The sequence below is a fragment of the Lynx rufus genome, unplaced genomic scaffold (genome assembly GCF_022079265.1).
Source record: "Lynx rufus isolate CCGP_SWC_20201006 ecotype Redwood Valley unplaced genomic scaffold, mLynRuf1.p SCAF_1, whole genome shotgun sequence".
In the NCBI taxonomy this organism is placed as follows: Eukaryota; Metazoa; Chordata; class Mammalia; order Carnivora; family Felidae; genus Lynx; species Lynx rufus.
In genome coordinates this window covers 80,485,023-80,512,835 of record NW_025814823.1, presented here as the reverse complement: position 1 = coordinate 80,512,835, position 27,813 = coordinate 80,485,023, and the positions used below count along the sequence as shown (strand labels likewise).

General features: G+C 53.0%; 1 protein-coding gene across 1 annotated transcript; it reads left to right on the top strand.

Annotated features, from left to right (window-relative positions):
• Nucleotides 1–26,716, top strand: RAB20 (RAB20, member RAS oncogene family). Its single transcript, XM_047081757.1, has 2 exons — nt 1–491; nt 25,670–26,716. Exons 1-2 carry the CDS (start codon nt 320–322, stop codon nt 26,200–26,202), a joined length of 705 nt encoding a protein of 234 aa, XP_046937713.1. The 5' UTR covers nt 1–319; the 3' UTR covers nt 26,203–26,716.
• The last annotated feature ends 1,097 nt before the right edge of the window (nt 26,717–27,813 follow it).

The window sequence follows — 27,813 nt, the reverse complement described above, 5'->3', positions numbered from 1 at the left end:
CCCAGAAGGGTGCGCACTGCAGCGGTCTGGAAGCCTCAGGTGGGCGCCGGGTTGCGTTCCCCGCTCCTGTCCGGGCTCGGACACGTGCCTCCTCTGTCGCCCTCCCAGGCGTCTGAGCGGGAGGACCCCGGCGGGTCTCCGCAAGTTCGGGGTCCTCGTGAGCCCTGGTCCCCGCGAGTCCGGGTTCCCGCGAGTCCGGGTCCTCGCGAGTCCCGGGTCCGAGCGATCTGGGGGCGGCGGCCGGCTGCTCCAGCGGCTCCCGGGGCACACGGGCCGGACGGGCACGGAGAGCAGGAGACGGGGGCCTTTCTTCGGGAAGATGAGGAAGCCCGACGGGAAGATCGTGCTTTTGGGGGACATGAACGTGGGCAAGACGTCGCTGCTACAGAGGTACATGGAGCGGCGCTTCCCGGACACGGTCAGCACGGTGGGCGGTGCTTTCTACCTGAAGCAGTGGCGCTCCTACAACATCTCCATCTGGGACACGGCAGGTGAGGGTCGCCGGCACCCCCCCCCCCGGGGCCACTGTCTCGGGGCTCTGCGGAAGAGGTGTTTCCGGTAGGAGAGAAGCATCCCCCAGGACCGGGGTCTCCTAGGGCAGGTGTCCCCAGGGCAGGGTTCCGGTGCAGAGTCCCGCCTTGGCACGACATGTGACCCCATCTCGGGGGGTCAGACCCCTAGTCACAGTGCGAGGCCGCCCTTGGCCCCTCTCTGTCCCTACTTGTTCTGTTTTGCTGGCGGGGAAACTGCTCAGCCACTGGGTAGGTCTTAGGGACAATATAGGTAGGTGACTTAAAAGCACCCCGGGCTTTGAAGAGAGAAGCCCCTGTTGTCTCCTGAACCTATGGTGGCGTCTGGCTCCTGAGCCGCAGGGTCCTGTGCTAAGCCTGCTAATGGTAACAATGGTAACCAGGTTCTCATGAACGTGATCTCATGTGATATCCATAACAACCTTGAGGGCTGAGCAAAGCTGGTAAATTACCCCTTCTTTATAAAAGAGGAAGTTGAGCCACCGAGCATTCCCTGCAGGGTTTGGGGAGGGGGAGAGCAGGAAGCAGGCAGAGCTCAGGTCTCTCCTGGGAGTCCCGAGCTCATCTGCATTTCCCACCACGGGAATCATCTGCTTGATATCAGTGCTTGGGATGAGCTGGTATCTGCCATGGGGGGGGGGTGGTTTGAGGTAGTTTTCTGTAGAAGCATTTGTAAGAGAAGTAATGAGTTATTTTTCAGTGCATGTAGCGTTTGTGATTTTTCCAAAGGAGGGATGGGGGTCTTGATTTAGGCTTTCAGTTTGGTAGCCCTGCAAAAGTTCACTGGCAATTATAGTTATTGCTATAGTGGCTATGGTATATATAATATATTGCTATAATAGCCATTACGATAGAATTTATCTCCTTTCCATGAAAAGGAATCAAATGCTTGAAGTAGGTAAAGGAACTGTAAATAGGATGGCAAATTTTCAGGGAGCGCACCTTCTAGAAGCCTGAAACTTGGAGGTCTGACTTTTTTTTAGGCCAGCACTTGAAGAAGTGATCAGTATACCCGCAGCTCCTGTCTAGAAAACTTAACTTACTAGCTTGGGCGCACCGTTCTGCTAAGTGAACAGACTTAGAACTAGTTCTGTGTTTAAAATGGAATTCATGAAGTCAACCCATGTACATCTACCCTTCTCCCTCCATCCTGTGTTTTCTCTTTGAAATTTTTTTAATGTTTATTTTTGAGAGAGAGAGCGAGAGAGCGAGAGAGGGTGAGCATGTGGAAGGGAGGAGCAGAGAGAGGGGGAGACACAGAATCCGAGGCAAGCTCTCCGAGCTGTCAGCACAGAGCCCGACGCAGGGCTCGAACCCATGAACCGCGAGACCGTGACCTGAGCAGAAGTCGGAGGCTCAAATGACTGAGCCACCAGTCGCCCCTTCATCTGCAGTTGTTTCTTGTTGTTTCTTGTGTATTCTGGCGGTTAATGTCTGACTAATCGATTTGCAACTGTGCCGTGGGAACAGTCTCCCAGGTACGAATGTCCCGGTCCCTGCTCTTCTCCAGCTCCAGGCTGCAGGGAGGCTCTGAGGTCGTTTACCCAGGCTGACTTTCTAGCACTAAGCGCTGGTAGGGACAAAACACAAACTCTGGAAGTCAGATCAGATGAAAGTGACTTGTCTGTCTGGTGTGCCGCTGGCCCCTCAGATCCTTCAGCTGACTGGTCATCGTTGGTGTACAAGAGGATAGCGTGGGACTGGTGTTGCGGTCCCACACCGAGAAGCCCTGTAGCGACTGCTGTCAGAGGCTGACCTTAACCATGTGGTGTGGGGTCTCTGGGACGGGAGCTGACCTTTGGTGTCGAGCAGGCGTTCCCGGCGTCAAGGGTGTATGAAGTAGCAAAGTGATTTTGACTGGCCACTTTCTTCAGCGACCAGGACGTGATGCAGCCGGAATCTTGAACGCCGGGGGATTTTGTAAGACAGCAGATGTCATGTCCCAGACGTGCTGTCGGGCTCCCGGGGGCGGCGACTCATTTCCTGGCTGCCGCTTTCTTGTTCCTGGAACTCAGCGTGAGCCGGGTCAGCCTCCCGGGGCAGTGGGGGTGGCCGGGCCGCGTGTCCACATTGCTGCCCTGTGTCCACAGGCGTAGGGTGACCGAGGCTGGCGTTCAGCAGTGACACGGGCCATCTCTGTGCCTGGCACCCCAGCCACTGTGGGGTTTTGGGCAACTTGGAAGGAGATGCCCACATGGGTAGAGTCCAGGTACCTTTCCTTTATCTTTGTTGAATCCTGAAGGGGAGGCTACTTTCTTCCTCCTCTTGCCTTGTTCTTGAACTTTCTCTCCATTCCACAGACGTCGTTTGTTAAAGTTGTTCACTTTCCTTTTTGTAACCAAGGCAGAGGATAAGGACCCACTGGAGGCTGGCTGAAGGGTGCCCTTGGTCACAGGAGGCGGGCGGGGTGGAAGTGTGGGGTGTGCGGGGTATCAGGACACCCGAGGGTAAGGCTGAGAGTTGCCCGCAGAGAATCTCACTCTTGTTCTTTCCGACAGCGAAGCACCTGGCGGCTTGCAGCTGGAGAGGGGAGGGGAGATGCGCGAGGCCGGTGAATGGGTCATCTTACTCAGTGACACAAGAGGCCTTCGGAGAGGGAAAGATCACTTCCAGGTTAGGGACAGGGCAGTGGAGACCGGCCGGAGCTGAGAAGGGTCCAGACTTTGGTCCGGTCCAGGCACCCTGCATGCATCTCCTTGGCCCTTCCTCACTCCGACGCTTGCCTAGTCCGGCAGACAGAGGTGAGGCTTTCACTGCGAAGGTTAGGTGAGTCCTGGGAGCAGAGGACGGTTGCCCGGAGACGAGAGGGGCCCCCGCAGAACCCGCCACCACTCTCCTCTCCGTCATTTCCTCATCAGTCTCCTGCCCCGTCTGAGCAGTCTGAAAAGACGTCGCCCATCATTCAGCAAATGTAAACCTGGCCCCTGCTACAGGCCTGGGGCCGCTGCTTCCACGGGCCTTCAACCCCAGAGGAGGAGGTGGGGCACAAGGAAATGAGTGGCATCATTTCACATCTGGTTATTGTCTTGAAGAAAACACAAGATGGGGAAGCGACCGTGCGCCCCAAATAAACTGCACCCGCAGGGCCCGGGAAGGCTAGACGCCCCCTCATTTATTCCTCCCTCAAGGCTGTAGTCCCTGGAGGGGGGCCATGCGGCTCACTTTTGCACCCCCACCCTCTGTCCTGGGAAGACAGAGCACCAAGTCCCCTTTCCTCCACCTCCGGGGAGCAGCTCCCATTTCCATCTGAGCTCCCACTGCTCACACGCTTACTGTCCACGTTTCCTCCTGCCGGCTCGCGTGGCCTCCACAGATGACACGGGTGTTCTCTACCCTCCCTGCCTCTCCGAGGCCTCCCAGGGGGGCTGGCAGTAGCCGTGTCCCTGCGGGTCTGTGCCAGGCGATGCGGGCTCTGCCGTCTTGACTTCTTCCAGCCGCTACCCGGATCCGGAGCCCCACCAGCTTTGTCACAGCAGCCGCTTTGTCATGGCACCGAGTCTGCTCTAGGATTTTACTGCTGCTCCGACAATTGCCACCCACTTAGTGGCTTAGAGTACGCAGCTCAGAAGTCCTACCTGGGTCTCACCGGGCTGGAACCCAGCTGTCTGCAATCCGCGCTCCTCTCGGGAGGCCTTGGGGGAAGGTCTGTCCCCTCGCCCTTTTCCAGCTCCTGGAGCCTGCCCCCTCCCCCCCAAATTCCTCATCTTCCACTCCCAAGGCCAGTGGTGTCTGTCATCCTCGCTGGGACCCTGACTGTCGTGCCCCCTCCCACATTTAAAGGACCCCTGTGATTTACCCTGGGTTCATCCAGCCAATCTCTCAGCTGGTTAGCAACCTTGAGCACCACCCCCCCCCCCCCCCCCCCCCCCCCGCCGGCCATGTAACTGAACATAGTCACAGGCCCCAGGGGCTAGGACTTCTTTGCCCGGGAGGGAGGCTGTCACCCTCTGCCGGCCGCAGCCCCTGACCACACGTGTGATTTGGTGGCTCTCCTCTCTCTCCACCTCTTTTTCCTCATCTATAAATGGGGACAGTTGTAGCACCCGCCTAATGTGTTGTTAGGAATCAATAGGTTAATATTGGCAAAGTGCTTGAACGGCATCTGGAATGAGGAAGCACAGTGTTCATGTTTAATGAGTAAACAGCCATCCAGTGCTGCGCGCTTCTGGCCGCGATTACCACCAGCAAGCATGTCACCGAGGGACAAGAGTGGCTTGAGTGGGCCCCCAGTAAATAATTCTGCACTAAATGGAGAGCTCAGAGAGACGGGGATTCCGAGCAGTTGGTGTTATGACGATAGCTTCATACTGTATAGTGTGACTGCTTTGTTCTTTTTTTCTCTGGGTTTCCTTGGCTAATTGAGATCTTTTGTGGTTCCTGATAAATTTGAGTGTTTTTCCTACTTCTATAAAAAAATGTCATTGGAATCTTGACAGCGATAGCATTGAATCCAAAGGTGACTTTCGGTAATAGTGACATTTTAACAATATTAATTCTTCCAGCCCATGAACACAGAGTGCCTTTCCATTTATTTGTGTCTCCTTCAATTTCTTTCATCAATGTCTTGTAGTTTTCATCCCAGAGATCTTTCATGGCATTAAATTTATTCCTAAGGATTTTATTGTTTTTTTTTTTAAGTCTTTTTTTTTTTTTTTTTTTTTTAAGGGGCACCTGGGTGGCTCAGTCAGTTCAGTGTCCAACTCTTGGTTTTGGCTCAGGTCGTGATCTCATGGTTCATGAGTTCAAGCCCCGAGTCAGGCTCTGTGCTGACAGTGATAGCTCACCCTCTATCTCTCTGCCCCTCCCCTACTCTCCCTCTATCTCTCTCAAAGTAGATAAACATAAAGAGAATAAAGTCTTTTTTCTTTAAGTTTTTATGCATTTTGAGAGAGAGAGATTGAGAGTGAGTGCATGTGCAAGTGGGAGAGGGACAGAGAGACGAAGAGAGAGAATCTCAAGCAGGCTCTGTGCTGTCTACACAGCCCAAACCCTGGGATCACGACCTGAGCCGAAATTAGGAGTCAGATGCTTAACTGAGTGAGCCACTGGCTGCCCCTATTTTATTGTTTTTGATGCTATTGTAAGTGGGATCCGTTTATTTCTTTTTCAGAAATTGGTCTATGGAAATGCTACTGATTTTTGTATGTTAATTTTGTGTATTGTATTCATTGACTGGATCTCACAGTTTTTCTGGTTGAGTCTTTAGGATTTTCTCTTTATAAAATTAAGTCACATGCAAACCGAGGCAATTTTACTTCTTTCTTCACGGTTCTGATACTTCCTATTTCTTTTTCTTGCCTGATTGCACTGGCTGGCACTTCCTGAACTGTGGTGAATAGGAGGGGTGAGAGTAGACAGCCTTGTCTTGTTCCTGATCTTAGAAAATAAGCTTTCAACCTGTCAGCGCAGAGCGTGATGTTAGCTGTGGGCTTGTTGTGGATGGCCTCTGGCATGTTGCGATGTGTTCTTTCTGTACCTAATTTTGTTAATGATTTTTATCATGAATGAATGTTGAGTTTTGTCGAGTGCCTTTGCTATGTCTACCGAGATGATCATCTGATTCTTCTCTTTCATTTTATTAACGGGACATGTCCCATTGATTGGACCACCCTTGCATCCCAGGGTGGCAGTTGGTTTTAAGATCATTCCCTCGAGGGGCGCCTGGGTGGCTCAGTTGGCTAAGGGTCTGACTTTGGCTCAGGTCATGATCTCACGGTTTGTGAGTTTGGGCCCTGCATTGGGCTCTTGGCTGTCAGTGCAGAGCCTGGAGCCTGCTTTGGATTCTGTCTCCCTCTCTCTCTCTCTCTCTGCCCCTCCCCAGCTAGTGCTTTCTCTTTGTCTCAAAAATAAATAAAAACATTAAAAAAAAAAAAAGAACTTTCTCTCGAATAGCTTCAGTGCAGCCCAGGAGAAGATGTTGCTGTCCTGGGTTATGAAGTCATGGTGCCTGTGACGTTAGCTCAGAGGTCCTGGCCGCCTGTGCAGAGCCCAGGGCCTCGGCCCGGTCTGAAGGATGGGGTGGCACACAGTGAGGATGCCAGGTGAGTGCGCCCTCCTTGAGGACCGTGAGCCCCCGTCATTTTCCTTCCACTCTGGGTAGAAGCCACGGCCCCCTACCCCCACATTTAGGCAGCTGCTCCTACATCCGGGGAACCGTGGCAGGGATGCTTGTCCCAAGTGAGGGGGGTTCAGGTTGGAAAAGATGGCGGTGCCGTGGATGAGCCCGAGGGTGGTCTCTGGGACAGGGACTGCACCGTTGCTCATCCTTGATACCTTGGACTGGCCTGTGAAGGCCATGTGGTTTGGATAGCCTCAAGGGATCGGTGCAGAGCAGGTGCACAGCCTGTGCAGAATGTGGAACCCACGGTGGAGGACTCAGATCTCAGCTGAATCTCTTACCGTATTCCCGCCTGCTGAGTGGTTTTGGTGGTCCTGATACCCTCTGCCCAACAATTGGTATTTGTGTGCCAGGACAGCATCTGGGGAGCTACATCCGCTTCCTGTGGATGAGCAGACCGACCAGGCCCTCCCTGGTCATCATGAATAAAGTTTTATTGGCATACAACATGCTCTCACACTGTCCCGGTACAGCCCCGTTGTTGCAATAGACACCATGTGGCACCGAGAGATGAAAGTGCTTACCCCTCCTGCCCCCTCCTGCAGAAACTAGGCTGACCCCCGGTTTTGGTCACCTTGAGCGCAGACCGCTTCTCTAAAAGTCTTTTCTCTGGTTGCACAGACTCCCCACAGAGTCGCGCATTCCGCGGCGATTGAGGGAACCCTGATCAGTTCCACTCAAGCCTCGGCCGTGCTTCCCTGTGGGTCCTCTCAGGGCTAGATGGGGATGCGGGTGGGGTCGGAGGTCAGCTCCACCCGGGCCCTGACAAAAAATAGCTCTTGGAAAAATAATCTTAGTTTACATTTGAGATCCGCAAGTCACACCTGCAAAACCTGTACTGTGGGGGAGCCCGTATCTTTGGAGGTGGATCCGCGTCTATACCGCTACCGTGCACTTTGAGTGGGCGCCCTCCGCGTGCACGGCCTCTTGCGCAGAATGCCTGTGTTTTCTCGATCAGAAACAGTGGCCTGAATATGAATGTGGGTACTAAGACAGGTGGAAGGGAGCCGACCCCGGGTTCAGCAGGGCAGACAAAGCGCCATTGTGCTGAGCGACTTCAGAGCACAAAGCGAGCCTGTGAGCAGTGTGCGCGCTGGGAGTCAGCCCAGAGTCCGCCTGGAGGGGGCGCCGAGGACTCTGGGGGCGGGAGAGGTATTTTCGGCTGGTTAGTGTGGTGTCCATTCAGGAGAATTTAACTAATTCAGGTCAACCATGCTCGTTAACTAAGCCTGATCGCATCTAGCGTCTCTGGAAGAAAATTCCAGGCTTTATCATTTCAACTCGGACTTGCCTGCCCGCTTGCTTTGTCGAGACTTCACATAACTTCCCTTTCTGTGAAGAAGAAATCTTAACCACAGTTGCCCACATGTGTACAGACACACAAGTTTAAAGGGCCGTTCATTCTTAGAGGAATGGCTTCGTCACCTGCTGACAGATTTTCCCGGTCCTGCTGTCCTGTGCCCGCTGGCCGAGGAAGATCCCAGCATTCATTTCTTAATTTTTTTTAATGTTTATTTATTTTTGAGTGAGAAACAGACAGAATGCAAGGGGGGCAGGGCAGAGAGAGAGACACACAGACACACAGAATCTGAAGCAGGCTCCAGGCTCTGAGCTGTCAGCACAGAGCCCGACGTGGGGCTTGAACCCACGAACCGTGAGATCATGAGCTGAGTGGAAGTCAGATGCTTAACTAACTGAGCTACCCAGGCACCCCAACCAGCATTCATTTCAAAGGTGGAGAGAAGGCAGGCCAGCTCGGCATTTCTGGGTCCACAGAGTAACACAGTGGTAGGCTCCCTGGGTTCTCTTTTTGCCTCATTTATCCCAAACTTGGAGCTGAAGAAGCCAGCAACCCAGAAATGCCAAAGGGCACAGACAAAACAAAACAAAATTAAAAGCCTGTTCTTCCACCAAAGGATCAGGAAAGGGGTAGCCTGGCGAGGCAGACCTTTTCAACAATAACTGTTGTACTCCAGTCAAACACTCAGAAAAATCCGGGGCACCCCCGTCCCCATCATCAAGGTGAGAGCCGGGCTCACGTCCCCACCAGCTGCTGAGGAGCCCTCCCCGCCGTGTGCCGGTGGAGGCTGCATGGGGAGTCTGGACTTCTGCCACCACCGGCCCCAGTCCCGGCCCCCCCCGCCCCCCGGCCCCCCACTGCTGGGGTGAAGGATCCAGCTCAAACGGGAGATTTAAGTGAGACCCAGTATCTCGTAGCACAAGATGGAAATGTCCAGATTTCAATACAAGAGCCGCTCTTCGTACAAGCACCGGGAAGATCTGTAGCAGAGTCGAAAGCGACAATCGCTGGATGCCAGTCCAGAGCTCACATAGATGGTGCAGTGACCGACAAGGACTTTAAGGCGGCCGTCCTAAGCATGCTTTGGGGAACAATCCGGAGCCCTTAAACCCAAGAAACAAAAACAGAGAGCCTCAGCAGAAACAGATTTAAAGGAGACCCAAATGGCAATTTCTGAACTGAAAAAAAATGCGATAACCCAGATAAGAAGCTTAGTGGATGGACTCAGCAGCCCAGCGGAGGGGAGAGAGGAAGGAGCCACGAGCCAGAAGACAGGGCAGTACACAGCACCCAAGCTGTACTACAGACAGCAGCTGGGGGAGGTGAGCAGAGCATCAGGGACCCGAAGGCCTGGAGAGCCAACACTGTGCCGTCAGAGTTCTGGAAGGAGAGGAGGGGAGTGGGGCTGACAAGGGGCCACCAAGGGAAGAAATCTTGGAAGCAGCCGGAGGGGAAAACAAATCAGAGTGACAGCCGGTGTCACATCAGACACCATGGTGTCAGAAAGAGGTGGCTTCTGTTTTCAGGTGCTGAAAGTGAAGATGCAGAATATTGACACATAATTCTCGTCCGTCGTCAGTCCCAAACAGTGACTCTGGGAAGACGTGGTTCTTTAAAAAAAAAAAAAAAAAAAAAAATTTATGTTTATTTATTTTTTTTTTTGAGAGAGAGAGTGTGAGCAGGAGAAGGGTGGGGAGAGAGGGAGACAGAATCCAAAGCAGGCTCCAGGCTCCCAGCTGTCAGCACAGAGCCTGACGCAGGGCTCGAACTCACGAACCTTGAGATCGTGATCTGAGCCAAGTTGGATGCTTAACCGACTGAGCCACCCAGGCACCCTGGGAAGACTTAACTTCTGTTGCGTTTGCACCAACATTGACTTGGGACTTTTAACTTGTCCTGTTCTTTAACTTATACCTATAAATGCTCTTTCATACTTAATATGCTATTTAGGCAAACCTGGGATGTTCCCGCCCCCCCCCCCCATGAATTTTAAAAGCTTCTGGCTTTGTAGTTTAAACATTGGCAACAAATTTTGTATAGATAATAGCTTTGGTTTTTTGGCAAAATTGTCCTGGTTTTGTTTTATTTTTTAGTAAGGCTTATTTTTTTTTTTAAGTTTATTTACTTATTTTGAGAGAGGGAGAGAGATCAAGAGTGAGCAGGGGAGGGGCAGAGAGGGAGGGAGAGAGAGAATCCCAAGCAGGCTCTGCGTTGTCAGTGCAGAGCCCGATGTGGGGCTCGAACCTCCGAGCTGTGAGATTACGGCCTGAGCCCAGATCAAGAGTCGGACGCTTAAATGACTGAGCCACCCAGGCGCCCCTTTCCTATATATTCTTCGGAAGTTCTTAATTTCATTAATTAATGGCCTTTACAGGCGTCAAGAATCCATCCTGGGGTAGAGTAACAGTTACACCTCCTACAGGAAGCCTTTTTGTTCAGGTTATACCAGAAACACATGCCTGTATTTGAAAGTAAACATTTGGGAATAAAGAACAGATCGAATGGCATGATTTTGACACTGTGTTGGCCCATGAGCTACCATGCAGTCCTTCAGGGAGGCACCATCACAGATTGTGGCCAAATAATAGCTGCTGCTTATGTAGCGCTTACTGTATACGCCAGGGCCGTTCCCAGCTCTGTGTGTGTAGTGCTTACTGTATATGCCAGGGCTGTTCCCAGCTCTGCGTGTGTAACACTTGCTGTATACGCCAGGGCCATTCCCAGTTCTTGTGTGTAGCGCTTACTGTATACGCCAGGGCCATTCCCAGCTCTGCATGTGTAGTGCTTGCTGTATATGCCAGGGCCATTCCCAGCTGTGTGTGTAGCACTTGCTGTATACACCAGGGCCGTTCCCAGCTCTGTGTATGTAGTGCTTACTGTATACGCCAGGGCCGTTCCCAGCTGTGTGTGTAACGCTTGCTGTATACGCCAGGGCCGTTCCCAGCTCTGTGTGTAACGCTTACTGTATACGCCAGGGCCGTTCCCAACTCTGTGTGTAGCACTTACTGTATACACCAGGGCCGTTCCCAGCTCTGTGTGTGTAGCGCTTACTGTATACGCCAGGGCCATTCCCAGCTGTGTGTGTAATGCTTGCTGTATACGCCAGGGCCATTCCCAGCTCTGTGTGTGTGTTAACCACAGGGTCACAACCTGGGTCAGTCTACACAAAGCCCGGAAGTGGCTGGGCTGGGCAAACTGCCCAGGGTTTCTGCAGTTGGTCACCCAGCCTTGTGTGTCCTTCACTGAAACGACATCTACTCTAAAGGGACAGTGACCTTGTGAAGTGCTCTGTGCGAGGCGCAGTCTGTGCCTACACACGACGTGACGATGTGCCAGCGTGCCTGTGAATGTGGACGCGGTGTTGCACCCAGCAGTGGTAGGATAAACATATCTCCGGGGCCGCCGGGTAGGGGGGCGCTCAGTCGGTTAAGTGCCTGACTTCAGCTCAGGTCATGATCTCACGGTTCGTGGGTTCAGGCCCCATGGCGGGCTCTGTGCTGACAGCTCAGAGCCTGGTCTGCTTCTGATTCTGTCTCCCTCTTTCTCTGCCCCTCCCCCCACTCGTGCTCTGTCTCTCAACAATAAATAAACGTTAAAAAAAAAATTTCCAGCCTTTGGGCCACGGGTCTCAGGACGGGATTCGTGCGTCAGCAGGCCTGTCATCCACTCTTTCCCACGGGGAATCCCCTGAACCTCATACACCTGTCTTCATGTCTGAGATGGCACTCTCATTTGTACTGAGCCGGTAGGGCAGTATAGCGTTCGACCTGTCCTTGAGACAGAGGTCCCGAATCTGTCACTCCCCTGACTCAGCGGTGCTGTTTCTGGGCAATCTTGTTCGAGAAGGGCCGGTGGGACGCCTGCTGGGCACCGTGGGCGCGTCAGCCTCTCTTGGTGACCGTCCAGGTCTCCGTGTCTGGGTCCCAGAGCAGGACAAGCACGCCCTGTGGTTTGTGGCACTGAAGGTCATCCTGTCCTGTTGGCAAACTCCCTGGGTCCAGAAGAGACTGTGTGCCGGGAAGCCACCCAGGGCCGTGCCCCTGCACAGTGCCTTGCTGTGCCCTCGCTGGAGGCGGAGTTTTTGCTCAGAAACAGAAGGCCGATGTGTGACCGCGCATCTTGTGGAAAGCCGTCGTCTTGTGGCGTTTCTTGGAGTGATGCGTCCCACCTGAACAGACTTAGCCGTGCCCACCTTTCCACACACAGCTGCGCTGGCGGGCTCAGCAGATTTTTATTTATTTTTTAGCTGAATCAGTTGGGATGCTTTTTAATGAGGATTTGTCCTTTCCGTCCCTGAGTTTCAGTGACCTTGTCCTAAAATTGTGGTAGAGAACCTGGTTTACAGGGTTATTCTGAAGCTTAATGAGGATCGTGGATGGGAGGAGGGCACACGGTGGCTCCTTCCTTTCCCTGGTGCAGAGTAAGAATGCTCAGCCTGTGTAAAGGGGGCGGGGGGCAGGTGGCCAGATCTTTCCCTGCACCTTTCTAGTGGCTTTTCTCCGACAGGCTAAGGAATGACTTTTGGGATTACTGATGGGTGTGGTTTGAGTTGGACATTTAATTTTCATGTATTTTGCCATATGCTGACTTCCAGCTTCAGCTGAAGACCAGACTATCACTGTTTCCACGGAGTCAGATTATCCGATAGGAATAAAGAATTAAAAAAAATGGTAACAATTTTGGCCAAAGTCCAGGTATGGTAATCATTAATTGCTTAAACATGAAGAATGGTGGATGTAAAGAGGTCCTTTTCTTAACATTAAAGGGCTTATTTTATAGTCTCTTACTGGGCCCTTTTCACATATTGCTTTGTGTTCTTGGTGGGGGGGTGGTGGTGGTGAGGGTTTTGTTATCTCCCCGACTTTGCGCTGACTCTCAGTTCTGTGCTCGTCCGAGCTCGAAGAGTCCGGTGTGGCCACCGCCAAGCTCCCTCTCATTCTGTGTCTCAGGGTGAACAGTCGGTTGGTGTGAACTGTCCATTCACACACCCAGTCAACACTGCGCTCCTGCTCGGGGGCTAGCAGTGACCGTGGTGGTCTTTCCTCCTGGGAGCTGAGTCGTGGAGAGGGATGGTGGCTGACAACTTTGTGCTTGAAGGAAAGGGTGGGCTGGTGGAACGGCACTGATCGGCCCCGGTTTGGACTTGAGGGTGTGGTGGCTTGTTGTCCCCCGTGGAAAAGAGAGTTCTGCCTCCTTTGCACATTAACTGCCTCATCCCCTGTGTCTTTTTGTAACGTGCATCCTGTGTTATGCAGTGTTCCCATTGTGTGTCCTTACACGGCTGTCTTCTTGACGTCTTCAAGACCTCTGTCTGCCTCCCTCATTAAATGAACTAAATAACTAAGTAAAGAAATAAAGATCCTGAATGTATATTTACTAAATTCAACGAACTAAATAAAGATCCCAAACGTATATTGACTTTTTCTTTTTAAAAGTAAGTTCTAACGCCCAACGTGGGCCTGAACTCATGACCCCGAGGTCAGGAGTCGCATGCTCCACCAACTGAGCCAGCCAGGCCCCCCTATATTTACTTGTCCCCCCAAATTTTTATTTAAATCCAAGTTAGTTAACATACCATGTAGTATTGGCTTCCGGAGGAGAACCCAGTGATCGTGTCTTACATATGACACCCAGTGTGCATGCCAGCAGGTGCCCTCCTCAGTGCCCATCACCCTTCTAGCCCATCCCCCACCCGGCTCCCTCCAGCAACCCTCAGTCTGTTCTCTGTGTTTAAGAGTCTCTTATGGTTCACCTCCCTTGCTCCCTGCTCCCCGCATATGTTCATCTGTTTTGTTTCTGTATTTACTTTTTTTTTGTTATCTGTTTGGGAGTCATGATTTTGCCCTTCCCTGAAAATTGCCTTTTAACATGTTTCAGAGTAGAAATTGCTTAAAAAAGTGCTTGACCAAATATCCTAGTGCTTTTCCTAACAGAATTTAGAGGCCTGCCCTTGCCGCTCAAACACTTACTGCCTGGCATTTTGGTACACAGACCATTCATTCTGCTGCTAGTGTTAGGAGCGGCTGACTTCTTGGGGGCCCTTGAGCAGCTGTGTGAGTGCTCTGGGCCTCTGCTTCCAGATCTGTGAAATGGGCACCCAGATAGTGAGGAGAACAAAGTGCCCGTGTGTGCATGTGTGGGTACATGTGTGTGAGTGCATGTAAGTGTACGTGTATGTGTGCATGCACGCGTGTATGCACGCATGTGTGCGCACGTGTGTATGCGCACATGCTTGTGCGTGTGCACGCATGTAGGTGTACGTGTCTATGTGCATGCATGCGTGCATGTGTGTGTGCATGCACACGCATGAGTGTGTGCACGTGCACATGTGCATGTATGTGCATGTGCGTGTGTGCAGGTAGGTGTACATGTGCACAGGGCGTATAAACATGCATGTGCGTGTGTGCATGTAGGTGTACGTGTCTATGTGCATGCATGTGTGCATGTGTGTGTGCGTGCACACGCGTAAGTGTGTGCACGTGCATATGTGCATGTATGTGCATGTGCATGTGTGCATGTAGGTGTACATGTGCACACGTGTGTATATACATGCATGTGCATGCGTGCGCGTGTGGGCGCATGTGCGTGCATGCATGTAGGTGTATGTGTGCATGTGTGTGTGTGCGCTCATATGCGTGTGTGCATATGTGCATGCCTGCGCATGCACAAGATGTTCTGCCTGCACTTGGAGCGAATCTCAATCGAAGTTTGAACTGCTCTCACAGCAGTTCTCAGAGGGAGTGAGACTTGGTTAGCAGAATCAAGGACACTGGTGAGGACACTGAGGCCCCTGTGTCAATAATGGAGCACAGAGGAAGCAGTTCTCCTAAACCACGAGAAGCCAGACTGAGTGGAGGATGTTTTAAATGCTTCCTGAGTTTATATCATAACTAGAACTTATCTTTTTAAGTTTATTTATTTATTTTGAGACAGTGCATGTGCACACGAGCAGGGGGAGGGGCAGAGAGAGGAAAATCCCAAGCAGGCTCCTCACTGTCAATGCAGAGCCTGATGCAGGGCTCAAACCCACAACTGCGAGATCACGACTTGAGCCAAAATCAAGAGTCGGACTCTCAGCCAACTGGGCCTCCCCAGCACCCTCTATCCTAACTGGAACTCTTCTGCTGTGAGGATCTTGCGTTATGAGTAGCTGGAAACAGCGTGTGATTCACCTATCACAGGGCCTTATGAAGTAGCAGTGTGGTCCCCTGCAATTGTAGAGCGTCTGAGGACACTTTGTTCCCACTTTTCAAAGCGTGTTGACCTACTTGCTTAGCTCTGCACCTTTTCCGCAGCAGCTGCGGAAGCACATTCCAAACTGAATTTTTTCTAATCTGATAAACTCAGGTTGGTTACCGCTTAGCCCAGGTCCCTGCTGCTCAAGAGTGAAGCTCTTGGTGAGTGGTGCCTTTCAGCTTTCCTGGGTTGAACCCCCTGCAGCCATCTCCCCCCTCCCCCTGGGGAACTAGGACCGGGTGCAGAGTCTCAGGAGAAGGCACTGGAGGGGTGGAGTGTAGAAATGGCAAATGCAGGTTTGAGTTGCATCGTTGGGTTAAAACTGTATCTGGTCCTGGGTTGATGAGAGCTGCCCTGGATCCTTCAAGGCTTTACAGTCTTGCTTCCCAGAGGGAGGTCTGTGGGCTGGAAGAATCCAGCAGAATCCAGGCCCCACCGAACCTCTTGAATCAGAATCTGCATGTAAACCACATCACCAGGTGATTCTTGTTCCAGGTGGACAAGAATTACTTTGTGTTTGCTGCAGCTACTGCAGAAATGAGCTGTGAAGGTACAGACAGGCAGGGATTTGGCCATTTGGGTTTTCTGGTGTTCTTAGTAGGTGCTTTGTTTTATGTACCTATGTCTTTGTCCATCTCTGTCATCTACCTATGCTCTTTCTACCTATCCTCTCTCTTTCTCTAAGTATAGACAATTTTTCTTAAAACCTTTTTTTTTTTTTTAATGTTTAGTTATTTTTGAAAGAGAAAGAGACAGAGCATGAGCAGGGGAGGGGCAGAGTGAGAGGGAGGCACAGAATCCAGAGCAGGCTCCAGGCTCTGAGATGTTAGCACAGAGCCTGACGCAGGGCTCGAACTCAACAAACCTTGAGATCATGACCTGAGCCAAAGTCGGACGCTTAACTGACTGAGCCACCCAGGTGCCCCAGACAATTTTTCTATTGTGGTAAAATACACAGAACAGAATTTATCACTTTAATCAAGTATATAGCTTGGTGGCACTGAGTACATTCCCATTGTTGTGCAGCCACCATCATCTCCAGAACGTTCTCCTCTTCCTGGCTGAAGCTCAGTACCCATTAAACACCAGCCCCAGGCCCCCTCCCTCTGGCCCTGGTGGCCCCCCTTCTGTGTTCTGTCTCTATGAATTTCACTGTTCTAAGTAATTATTTAGAAGTTTTACGTTTATGTACACTATAATATTCTATTTAAATATTAAATGAGCTCCAACAACATATTTCAATGTGATTGATTTCAAAGGGCTTTTGCACCGTTCTATGGGTGAAATAATTTCCAGGAACTCCCAGGTTGACCCGCCATCCGCAGAAGGCATTTCTGGTTTACGGTATCTGTCAATGAATAATGTACTTTCCAGGGACTTCTGTGAGAACATACCCAATCTGTTGAGCAAGAGATAGCTAGACGTTGTAAACATCTAGCTGTAAACATCTATCTGGATTCCTTAGAATTGCTCAGAAAAGGTTTAATGTGCTTCCCTCGGGATGGAATTAACAGAAAAGCAATTGTTCTCTTCTGTGTATTTCTCAGAGGACTTTATATTACGGAGAAGAATAAAACGTTGTTCTGGATCACAGAGCTGTTAGACATAACTGGGGTATTTACTGAATGGGCTACACTAGATAAGAGGCTATTCTAGATAACTTGATATTTTGAGAAAGCTCTCTATAAAGTTAAAGAGTTTTCTTCATACGCTGTTTGCAGTTGAGTCTCGACTTTGAAACAAGTTAAAACTTGCTTTAAAAAATCTGAAATGGGGGCGCCTGGGTGGCTCAGTCGGTTGAGCGTCCGACTTCAGCACAGGTCATGATCTCGCGGTCCGTGAGTTCGAGCCCCGCGTCGGGCTCTGTGCTGACAGCTCGAAGCCTGGAGCCTGTTTCAGATTCTGTGTCTCCCTCTCTCTCTGACCCTCCCCCATTCATGCTCTGTCTCTCTCTGTCTCAAAAATAAAATGTTAAAAAAAAATTTTTAAAAATCTGAAATGATTTTAGTCCCGTGCTTTAATAAGTAGAGAATTTAGCAAATAATTGAATTTTTCTTTCTTTTTTTTTTTTTTAATTTTTTTTTTTTAACGTTTATTTATTTTTGAGACAGGGAGAGACAGAGCATGAACAGGGGAGGGTCAGAGAGAGGGAGACACAGAATATGAAGCAGGCTCCAGGCCCTGAGCTGTCAGCACAGAGCCCGACGCGGGGCTCGAACTCACGGACCGCGAGATCATGACCTGAGCCGAAGTCGGCCGCCTAACCGACTGAGCCACCCAGGCGCCCCAATAATTGAATTTTTCTTTGTTAATCTCACTCTAAGAGTTAATTATCACAGGACAACAGAATATCTGTTGGAGGTAAAAGAGATTGGATTAAATATGTTGGTATGTGAGAGGTTTTTATTCAAAGCTAAATCTGTTACGTAAGTGTATTTTCTTTGGAATTGCCTCTTTTTCGTAATATTAGATTGCTAAAGATCATATCTTTATTTGAATTACTTGGTTTTATTGCTGAATTATTTTTAGTACACTCCTGTCAGAGGAGAGTGAGGTAATTTGAGAATTAAGCTCTAGTTATTATTATATAACCTTAGTAGTTATTTCAGAAAGCCCAGTTGGTGAGTCACAGACAGAGGATTAATTTAGGTGCAATTAATTATTTGGTTCACTTGGGCATATGACACATTTCGCTGTTTTTGGTTGAGTCTTCAAATTATCAAACAGAAACAACAGAAATGACACTCGTGCGGGTTTGGGTAAAAGCACAACGTGTGTAAACAAATTCATTTTTCTGAAACACCCTTTCTGTGCCCCATATGTTGTTATCCTATTAGTTGGAAATCATCGTGGGTTTGGGCAAGAGGAAAACGCCTCCTGTAACAGGCTCGGGTCTTTGTCTTTAAAATGTCATTTAATCCCCTCTTTTGTTGGTGTAATTTATTACTTGGTGTTGGGCTTTTAATTCTTCCTTCTGGCAGAAAAAAAACCTCATTAATATGGAGTGGGGTTTTTTTCCTTTTAAATTCCTACTCTTTGATGTCCAGCTGATGGCTATTGGCTCGGGTCTTTCCCTGCAGTTTCTGGGAGGTTCTGTGAGCAGACGTGTGAGCGAGACCGGGCTTCGCCCTGCCCGTGGAAGGGCCTGGACGCACAGTGCGCGGTGGTCCCGTCTGTCTGAGAACGGCAGACGGTTCATTCCCACCCGTCCACACTGCAGCCTGGCTGGGAGGGAGCGTCTGTCCCCCGGGGAAGTCAGTTCTTCAGATGCCGGTGTTTCACTTTTTGTGCTTACCTGGCCTCTTTGGGGCTGCTTGCTTTCTGATAAGAGGATGACAGAAATCAACCCGTTGTTTCTTCTAGATTTTGAAACACTGGCATTCTTTTCTCGAACCCTGAGCCTCCCCCTGAGCCATGCTCGTGTAGGATTTGGAGCTGGCTCCTGGGAGCGGGCCTCTGGACCCTGATGGCCGTGGCCCCTGCCCGCGTGCGGTGCCCGCAAGGTGACCGAGCGTGTGCGGGCCGTGTGCAGTGCCCACAGAGGTAGGTGCCGTGACAGTGTTGCTGCTGGGGGTTAATACCCCGTGTTGTCGCATAAGGGCCCGAAGAACACGCGGCCAAAGCAGTTCTCAAGGGGTCTCTGTCCCCTGACCTGACCCTCTTCGGATGGGTCACGTGTGCTTCCGACGACAGGTGTCGGGACCGCTTCCCTCGTGGTGCCTCCGGGTGGATAAGCATTAGTGTCTCGGTGGTTACCCCCTCTTCTTTCTCGAGTTTCTCAAGCAAGACGGGCAGCCGGACTGGGGTGCGCGCTCCTTCTCCGGTAGATCAGATCAGAGGCCCGAGGTCCTTCCCAGAGCAGCGTCCGGTCGGGCTCAGCTGCGGGACTTGTTTTCAGGAAGCTGGCGGATTTGCTGACCTTGCTGGGGACACTGCGTGTGCATGGGCTGGGGCACGTGCGGTCACTGCCGTCGGAGCCCTCCCGTCCGCTTCTCTGCCGTGGGCCACTGCAGGGCACAGATGCCCAGTTTTTCTCCTGCGCATGGAGGGGGCGGGAGAGGCCCCCGCACGAAGGTGTGCTTTGGTTCCATCTGTGACTCCTGGCCTCTGTGAGAGGCGAGGCCTCGGCCCGTGGCCCTGTGGCCTCCGTGGACCAAGTCCTGTGGCTGCCACTCGCCGGGCGGCTTGCAATTCCCGGTTGCATCCCCGTCCCGGATGAAGGTGTTCTGGATCCCGACTTCGGAAACCCTGTCTTTCCCGTGTTTACTGTTTGGGTGTTGAAACCCAGGCAGGGAGGCTGGTGTGTTTGTGGGTGTGTGCTCTGTCTCACAGGCAGCACAGGGGCTCCCCTGCTGGGTCTACGTGTAGCGAGGGAGGCGGTGGGGCCCGGGAGCGGGGCGGACCGTCCTCAGCGAAGAGGTGAGCCGTTTGGGTCACGGCGACCCTCGCCACTGCTGGAAACCCCTTTCAGGACACTTCCCCTTTTCCTGTGGACAAGTGGCCAGTGAGCCGAGAGAATTCCTTTTTTACTTTTTTAAGTTTATCTATTTATTTTGAGAGAGAGACAGAGCGAGCGAGGGAGGGGCAGAGAGAGGGAGAGAGAGAATCCCAAAGAGGCTCCATGCTGTCCATGCAGAGCCTGTCGCGGGGACTGATCCCACGAACCATGAGATCATGGCCTCAGCCGAGATCCAGAGTCAGATGCTTCACTGACTGAGCCACCCGGGAGCCCCCAAATTCCTTTTTCTCCAGGAAGTCTCGGTCTTTGCTCTTAGGCCTTCAACTGATTGGGTAAGGCCCACCCAAGTCACGGAAGGCGATCTACTTAAAGTCAGTTGATTGCAGATCTCAAAAAATACCTTCATGGCAACATGTACACTGACATTGGACCATGTAACTGGACAGCACGGCCTGTGGCCAAGGTAACCACACACAGGTATTGTGGGGGTGGCAGACTGGAGCCTCTGTGTGGACAGTGAGTCCCTGGATGAAGTGTCCTTGGGTCTTTGGTGCGCATATATTGTAGAGGCAGCTGTGCCCGGCGCTGGCCCCAGACGGCCAGGCCCTCTTCTCAGCCCGGGAGGACACGTGCTTCCTTTTTCTCATTGCACCAGAAGAGCTTTAAACGTCTGTGCTTTTGTGAACATTCCTGGGGGTAGCTGTTTCCACGGGCCATTCTGCAACCACGCTCACAATCCGTTCAGAACAAATAAATAAACTAAAAAAAGAAAAAGAAAAAGAAAAAAGAAACAGCTTTCTGATTCGCACATGTTAGTGACTGGCTTTTACTTGACTGTCACCTCTGGCTGCACGTCACATGCGCCAGGGAGCTTCTGACAGGATATTGGTACCGACCCCCCCGTCACATCCTGTTTTATGGGCTCTGGGGTGAGGGGCCCGAGCATCACTATCATTTTGGAATTAATGAAGCAGTACATGCACATGTTTCTTTTTTTTTTTTTTAATTTTTTTTTTCAACGTTTTTATTTATTTTTGGGACAGAGAGAGACAGAGCATGAACGGGGGAGGGGCAGAGAGAGAGGGAGACACAGAATCGGAAACAGGCTCCAGGCTCTGAGTCATCAGCCCAGAGCCCGACGCGGGGCTCGAACTCACGGACCGCGAGATCGTGACCTGGCTGAAGTCGGACGCTTAACCGACTGCGCCACCCAGGCGCCCCATTTTTTTTTTTTTTTAATTTTTTTTTTCAACGTTTTTATTTATTTTTGGGACAGAGAGAGACAGAGCATGAACGGGGGAGGGGCAGAGAGAGAGGGGGACACAGAATCGGAAACAGGCAATGCACATGTTTCAAACGTGCAGCCCGCGTCGCAGCGTGATTTCTGACGGCCACACCATGCGTTCAGTTGCTTCCGACCGCGGAAGCAAGAACGAGACCGTGTTCAGGGTAAAGGGGGTGGGCGGTCACCTGGCCCGAGGACGGCTGCAAATAAAAGCGAAAGCAATGGAGCAGTTTGTGTCCTGTTGTCCAGAGGCTGCCTGGGACCCCTGCGGGCCGCTCGCCGACTTGTGTCCCCGGGGCTGCTGCTGGGCGGAAAAGCTCCACTGATCCCGCGCGGCAGCTATGGGACGAGGCGCCCCAGAACGGGAGAAGGCCATCTCTGAAAGTAAGGCTGGTCAGTAAGACAGGGTAGGGGACTGGTCGGCCGCCAGAGTGGCCGACAGGCCCCGGAGACAGTCTGTAGACGTGCTGATGAAGAGACCAGGATGCGGGGGCCTGGGAAGGTGTTTATCCTTGGGTGGGCAGGGCTCTGACCCTCCGTCTATTTAAGCAGCACCGACACGGGGCTTGGCGGGAGCAGGTGCACGTCTAGATGGTTCCTGTCCCGGTTATGTCCTCTTGCATGGCCGCCCGCTGGCGGGACTGTCCGCATTCCAGCAATCGGAACGGAGGCCCAGCTACTTGCCCAGGGTCACACTGTGGGGCTGTGAGTGCGGATAGTCTGTGCTTGGAGCCAGGCTCTCCCACGGCTGGTTAGACCACAGACTGCCCGGTACCTGGGCTCCCGGCTCCTGCGTGCGTGGGCCCCTTGCTGTGTTCTCTGGTCTCAGTTTCTCCCTCTGTAAAATGGGGGGAGGGGGAGGCCCCCTTTGTACGGTTGCTGGGAGGACCTCGTGGCTGTGTCCACCGTCCCCATGCCGACCCCGCTTTCTCCCGGTCACTGCCCCTCCCCCTCTCCCCTGCCCCCAGGTCCTGGCTGCCACCGACCCCTACTTGGAGTCCACCAACTGGTATTTGTCCCGTGACTGGCTTGTGGCCCTTCTGTGTTCCCTGCAGCATTATTCGCAGTCCCTAAGGAATGGAAACACCCCAACTGTCCTTTGACAGATGAATGCATAAAGAACACGTGTCTGTGCGTACAGTGAAAGATTATTCAGCCTTAAAAAAGAAAGGGTCTGCATTATGTGAGTATGTGGGCGAACGGGAGTGATTTGCTTCACGGACAAGCCAGGATTCCTGGACAATCACACGCGCTCCCGGCCCCCAGGCACTGCGGGCCCCCACGGCAGGGGCCGCCCTGGCCGCTTCCTGGAGGCGTAGGAGGCTGGGCCCCTCCCCGGACTCCTGCCTCCAGCTCCCTGGCAGGCGGTCTGGTGGGGCCACTCCAAGCCTGGCAGCCTGGCTTCCCACCTGGCCTGCAGTTTGGCCCTCGCTGACCCGCACCCCCCTTGGCTGGCACAGGTCAGCCGCTTCCCAGGCGTCCCCAGAATCGGGCCACAGGGCTGTTAGTTCCTCAGTGTGAGCCAAATAGAGGAAACTCCCGGACTTCCCAGAGCCTCGGCTGTGGAGCTGGTGTAGGGACGCAGGCTGGGGCAAGTGGGTGAGAGAGAGAGAGAGGGAGAGAGAGAGAGAGAGAGAGAGAGAGAGAGAGAGAGAGACACCCTCCTGGTGGCCACGGGAGGGGAGCTTGTGTGCTGCTGGGTCCCGCCGCCCACGTAGGCCTGGAGCAGGTGTTTCCCATGTGTTAACGGGAGCCTGACCTCACAGCCCAGCTGCGTTCACAGACCTGCAGAAAACTTACGAGGTCTGGAGTTCAAACACCGTGCGAGGCTCACAGAGCCAGTTCTCAAAGGCCGAGTCTTAGGGAGCCACCCCTTTATCGTTGCTGTGTCTGGATGCCGGAAATGCCGGGGCTCCCGCTGGCCCTGGGCCAGGGCTAAATTCAGAACCTCTGTTCCCGGTGCGACTACCCCGTGCCCGTGTGGGCACCGCACTCTTGTGACCGCCTACCCGCCGCGGATTGTGTCTAAGCCAGAATGTAAGGATTTCGGGTGCAGAAACCGCTCACTCGAAAATTCTTTGGTTGCCAGGCCGCCACACTCTGTCTGCGTTGGCTCCTGGGCGAGTGGTTGGGTGATCGGAACAGCAGCTCTGGTCTCCTCTCCTTTCAGGCTAGCGTTTGGGATTCTTCCATTCTTACTTCCTTTGTTACTCTGAGTTTTTTCTTGGTGTGTCCGTATTATTTACTTTTTTAGTTTTTTAAAGGCAAATCAGACATTTTTGTCTGGAAAGGAAAAGTATTTTCGGCATGGGCTCAAACACAGTTGCCCTTTTGTCCCCAGTGAAGTGCGTAACAGACGGATAGACGGTCCCCCCGGGATAACTGGAATGTCCCTTCACTCTCCCCTCGTCGGCCTTGTGGGCTCTGGCATGTGGGGCTGGTCACCTCTCCTGTTGGAAGATCTCACGATGCCTGGATCGTTCTAGACGATTAGTGTCTGAAAGGAGAGTCCTAGTCGGTGGTGGTGGGGAAGCGTTTCTTTCTTTTCTTCTTTGTTTATACATTTTTGAAAATGTTTGTTGATTTTTGAGAGAGAGAGACAGCGTGCGAGCAGGGGAGGGGCAGAGAGACAGGGAGACACAGAATCCGAAGCAGGCTCCAGGCTCTGAGCTGTCAGCACAGGGCTTGAACTGTCGGGGCTTGAACTCACGAACCATGAGATCATGAACTGAAGTCAGACGCTTAGCCGACTGAGCCAGCCAGGTGCCCCTCTCTCTCTCTCTCTCTCTTTTTTTTTTTTTAATTTTTCTTAGTGTTTATTTATTTTTGAGAGACAGAGAGAGACAGCATGAGCGGGAGAGGGCAGAGAGAGAGAGAGGGAGACCCAGAATATGAAGCAGGCTCCAGGCTCCGAGCTGTCAGCCCAGAGCCTGACTCGGGGCTTGAACTCACAGACTGCGAGATCATGACCTGAGCTGAAGTCGGACGCTCAACCGACAGCCACCCAGGCGCCCCTCTCTTTTCTTTTTAACTAATGCCTGCTGTTGCCAGTTTTAAAGTTGGTTTTTAAAGACTTCTTGACCATCGTCTCCCAGGGTGGGTCCAGAAAGCGACGGGAGAGCACAGCTGAGTTTCTGCCTGTTGGCACGGGGCGTCGTTTCACGGGAACTTGTGATGAGACGACCTGTGTCAGGGCTACGTCGTGCTGATGCTCACGGGCAGGAAGGCTGTTCTGTGGGTGCTGGATTCCAGAGCACACGCCGCTGGTCAGCAGGCGGCCCTGGGAAACTTGCTTTCTGGCACATCACTTTGACCTTCAGCATCTCTGCAGGGCAGGACACGTCCCTCCAGCCCCTGCCCGACCGGGCCTGGGCGGCACCTTCTCCGCCCCTCCCCCTCCGGATCATTTTGGGGGGACATGTGGGGCCTTGCTGGACAAGAGGGGAGCCCTGGCTTTGGGTCTGGCTCTGTGCGAGGGGCAGTCAGCTGTCAGGTGTAGGTTCACGCCGTCTTGCTCTCCACCCGGAACTTAAAGTGAGGCAGTCAAGGCCATTTCAGAATAACTGGGGATTGGGGTGGCAATTGGTTGTGTTTCTTTGCTCATTTAGCTGGATAAAAACAGTGGTTTATTGGCAGAGGACATGTGCTTTATGTGAATATACGTGTGTAGGTAACAACCTGCCTTCAGCCCATGCTCCTGAGACCCCCCGGGCCAAAAGTTCTTCCTTTCTTTTTTGTCAGGGATCCCTTCCTACCAGGTAGTGTGAGCCCATGACCCTTTCTCTGAATACTGGATTTAAATGCATGCAGGGGCGCCTGGGGGGCTCGCTTTCGATCTAACTCAGGTCCTGATCTCACAGCTCGCGGGATCGAGCCCCGCCTCGGGCTCTGCACTGACAGTGTGGAGCCTGCTTGGGATTCTCAATCTCTCTCCCTCTCTCTCTGCCCCTCCCCTGCTCGTGCTGTGTCTGTCTGTCTCAAAATAAACAAACTTAAAAAAAAAATGCATGCAGTAAAATTCAAAGCTTCCCTCGGAGACCAGGCTTCCTGTAACAGCAGGTCCAACAGCTGTCGTTCCAGAGCAGGGGGTGGTGCCCCCAGTTCCCTGAGGGCCTGGACACTCACTTCTTTTCATTTTATTTTTTAGTGTTTATTTATTTATTTATTTATTTATTCAACGTTTATTTATTTTTGGGACAGAGAGAGACAGAGCATGAACGGGGGAGGGGCAGAGAGAGAGGGAGACACAGAATCGGAAACAGGCTCCAGGCTCTGAGCCATCAGCCCAGAGCCCGATGCGGGGCTCAAACTCACGGACCACGAGATCGTGACCTGGCTGAAGTCGGACGCTTAACCGACTGCGCCACCCAGGCGCCCCGGTGTTTATTTATTTTTGACAGAGAGAGAGAGGGAGAGAGACAGAGCATGAGCAGGGGAGGGGCAGAGAGAGAGGGAGACACAGAATCCGACGCAGGCTCCAGGCTCTGCGCCATCAGCACAGAGCCCGAGGCGGGGCTCGAACTCACGAATCGCGAGATCCTGACCTGAGCCGAGGTCGGATGCTCAACCGACTGAGCCACCCGGGCGCCCCTAGGGATGCTCACTTCTTTGTGCATGCCAGTGTCTCGATCAGGCCCAGCTCCAGCCGCACCTGCATTCGGGGTACGGCTCCATCGTCCCTCTGGGGTTGCCGACCTCGGACGAGAGATAACCTGCATGTCTCTTTTCCTCTTACGGCCAGGGCGGGAGCAGTTCCACGGCCTGGGTTCCATGTACTGCCGGGGAGCGACCGCGGTCATCCTCATCTACGACGTCAACCACCCTCAGAGTCTGCTGGAGCTGGAGGACAGGTTCCTGGGCCTGACGGACACAGCCAGCACTGACTGCCTCTTTGCCATCGTGGGGAACAAGGTGGACCTCGTCGAGGAGCCGGCTGCAGAGGACCAGCAGAAGGACGGGCGGGGCCCTGGGGTGGCTGGGCGTGGCGGCGGAGCGCCCAAAGTGCCCAAGCAGGTGCAGCCAGAGGACGCGGCGGCGTTGTATAGAAAGATCCTGAAGTACAAGATGCTGGACGAGAAGGATGTGCCGGCCGCTGAGCAGATGTGCTTTGAGACCAGTGCGAAAACCGGGCACAACGTGGACCTGCTGTTTGAAACCTTGTTCGACCTGGTGGTGCCTGTGATCTCGAGGCAGAGAGCCCAGGGGCCGCCGCAGACCGTGGACATCACCAGTTATAAGACGCCCGGACAGACCCCATCTGGGTGCTGTGCCTGATGCATGGGGGCGCCGAGCCCCGGGGTACACGATCGGCCAGGGGATGACCAGTGCGGTCGGAGGGCGGGTGGAGAGCCCAGCGTGTTCCTTAGTGGGGCCGCACACCAGGAGGAGGTCCCGGGGCCAACGCCAGCTGGTGGTTTTGCGGCCGCTGGGAATGGTCCCTCGGTCTGTGTCACTGTGCCGGGAGGTGGGGGGACAGGCGAATCCCCTGCAGAAACCACCCTTCTGAGCCGAGACGCCCAGAGACCGCTGTCCCCTGCTGCCTCTTCCCTAACAACCCGGCCTTGCCGGAGGCCGTGGCCGGGCTTTGGAGGGCACCCGGCGTGGCCCCCGCACCACTCTTATGTTGTTCTCAGACATCGGTGCCTCCTGGGTCCTACCATTTGGTACTTGTGTCCTGAGGTAGCACGATGATTCTGGACATGTTAGCTTCTACGCAACCAGGAATCCCTGCTTCGACGTGGGTGCAGCCGTATGAGTGCGCGTATTATTAAAAAGGATTATAGGAAGACCCTTGGTGTGGAGTCTGTGTTGATTTAGACTTTATTTTCACTGCTGGTGGACCCCTTGCCGGGGCTCCTGGGAGGTGGCTGGGAGCTTAAGGTACTTGTCTTTCAGGGCACCTGGGTGGCTTAGTCGGTTAACCGTCTGACTTGACTTCGGCTCGGGTCATGATCTCATGATTCGTGGGTTCAAACCCGGAGTCGGGCTCTATGCTGGTGACGTGGAGCCTGCTTGCGATTTTCTCTCTCTCTGTCTCTCTCCTTCTCAAAATAAATAAATAAACTTAAAAAAACAATGGGAGTATCTCAGCCAGCTGGGGCCACTCGTCGCAGACCCTTAACCTCTCACAGCCGTGGGGGCTGGATGCCAGAGGTCCGGGGGGGCCAGATCCGATTTCTGGTTGGGCCCCTTCCTGCCTTGCAGACGGCACCTTCTCACTGTGTCCTCATATGGTGGAAGGAGCGAGCTCTGGTCTCTCTTTCCTCATAAGGGCACTGATCCCATCATGAGGACCCCACCCCCAGACCTCCAAAGGCTGTCACACGGGGAGGGGCGGGGTCTGGGCTTCAACATCTGCGTCTTGGGGGAAGCGAGCATTCGGTCCATAGCGGAATGCAGAGAGGCCAGCCTGAAAGCAGTGTGTTTCGTGAGTCGTTACTTCCGGAGGATGCGGGGAGGCGTGCGGTAATTGTGTTCAGTGCCCACGACTGGCGTGGGGGCCTCCAGGCCGGCCTCCTCTGCTCCCGTGTGCCGCCTTTTCCGGGGTGTGTGCGAGCTGACCTGCGGGACGAAACGAGGCACGGCTCCCTGCCTCCGCCTGGGGCTCCCCAGGGGGGACGCCTGTTACTGAAACCCACCCTGAGGCCTGCCTCCCATCCCACAGCAGGGCTCACTGGACACTGAAGATGAATCAATGCATCATCAGCTTGGTCGAATTGTATCTTTGCTAGATACACCTGCCACCATCCAGGGGGCCCTGGAATTTGTCTCCAAAGGCCATGGACGCGGTGTCCCGTGAAACAGTCTCTGGTTCTTGCTGGAAGGCGGGGCCGGCTGAGTCCCCAGGGACCTGTCCCCCTGAAAGTTCCTTGCGTGTGCTCATCC

Excerpts from the sequence above, each read along its gene's own strand:
- RAB20 (XM_047081757.1), top strand. The coding sequence starts at position 320 with ATGAGGAAGCCCGACGGGAAGATCGTGCTTTTGGGGGACATGAACGTG. Across the intron at positions 492-25,669 it reads CTCCATCTGGGACACGGCAG|GGCGGGAGCAGTTCCACGGC; the intron begins GTGAGGGTCGCC and ends TCTTACGGCCAG.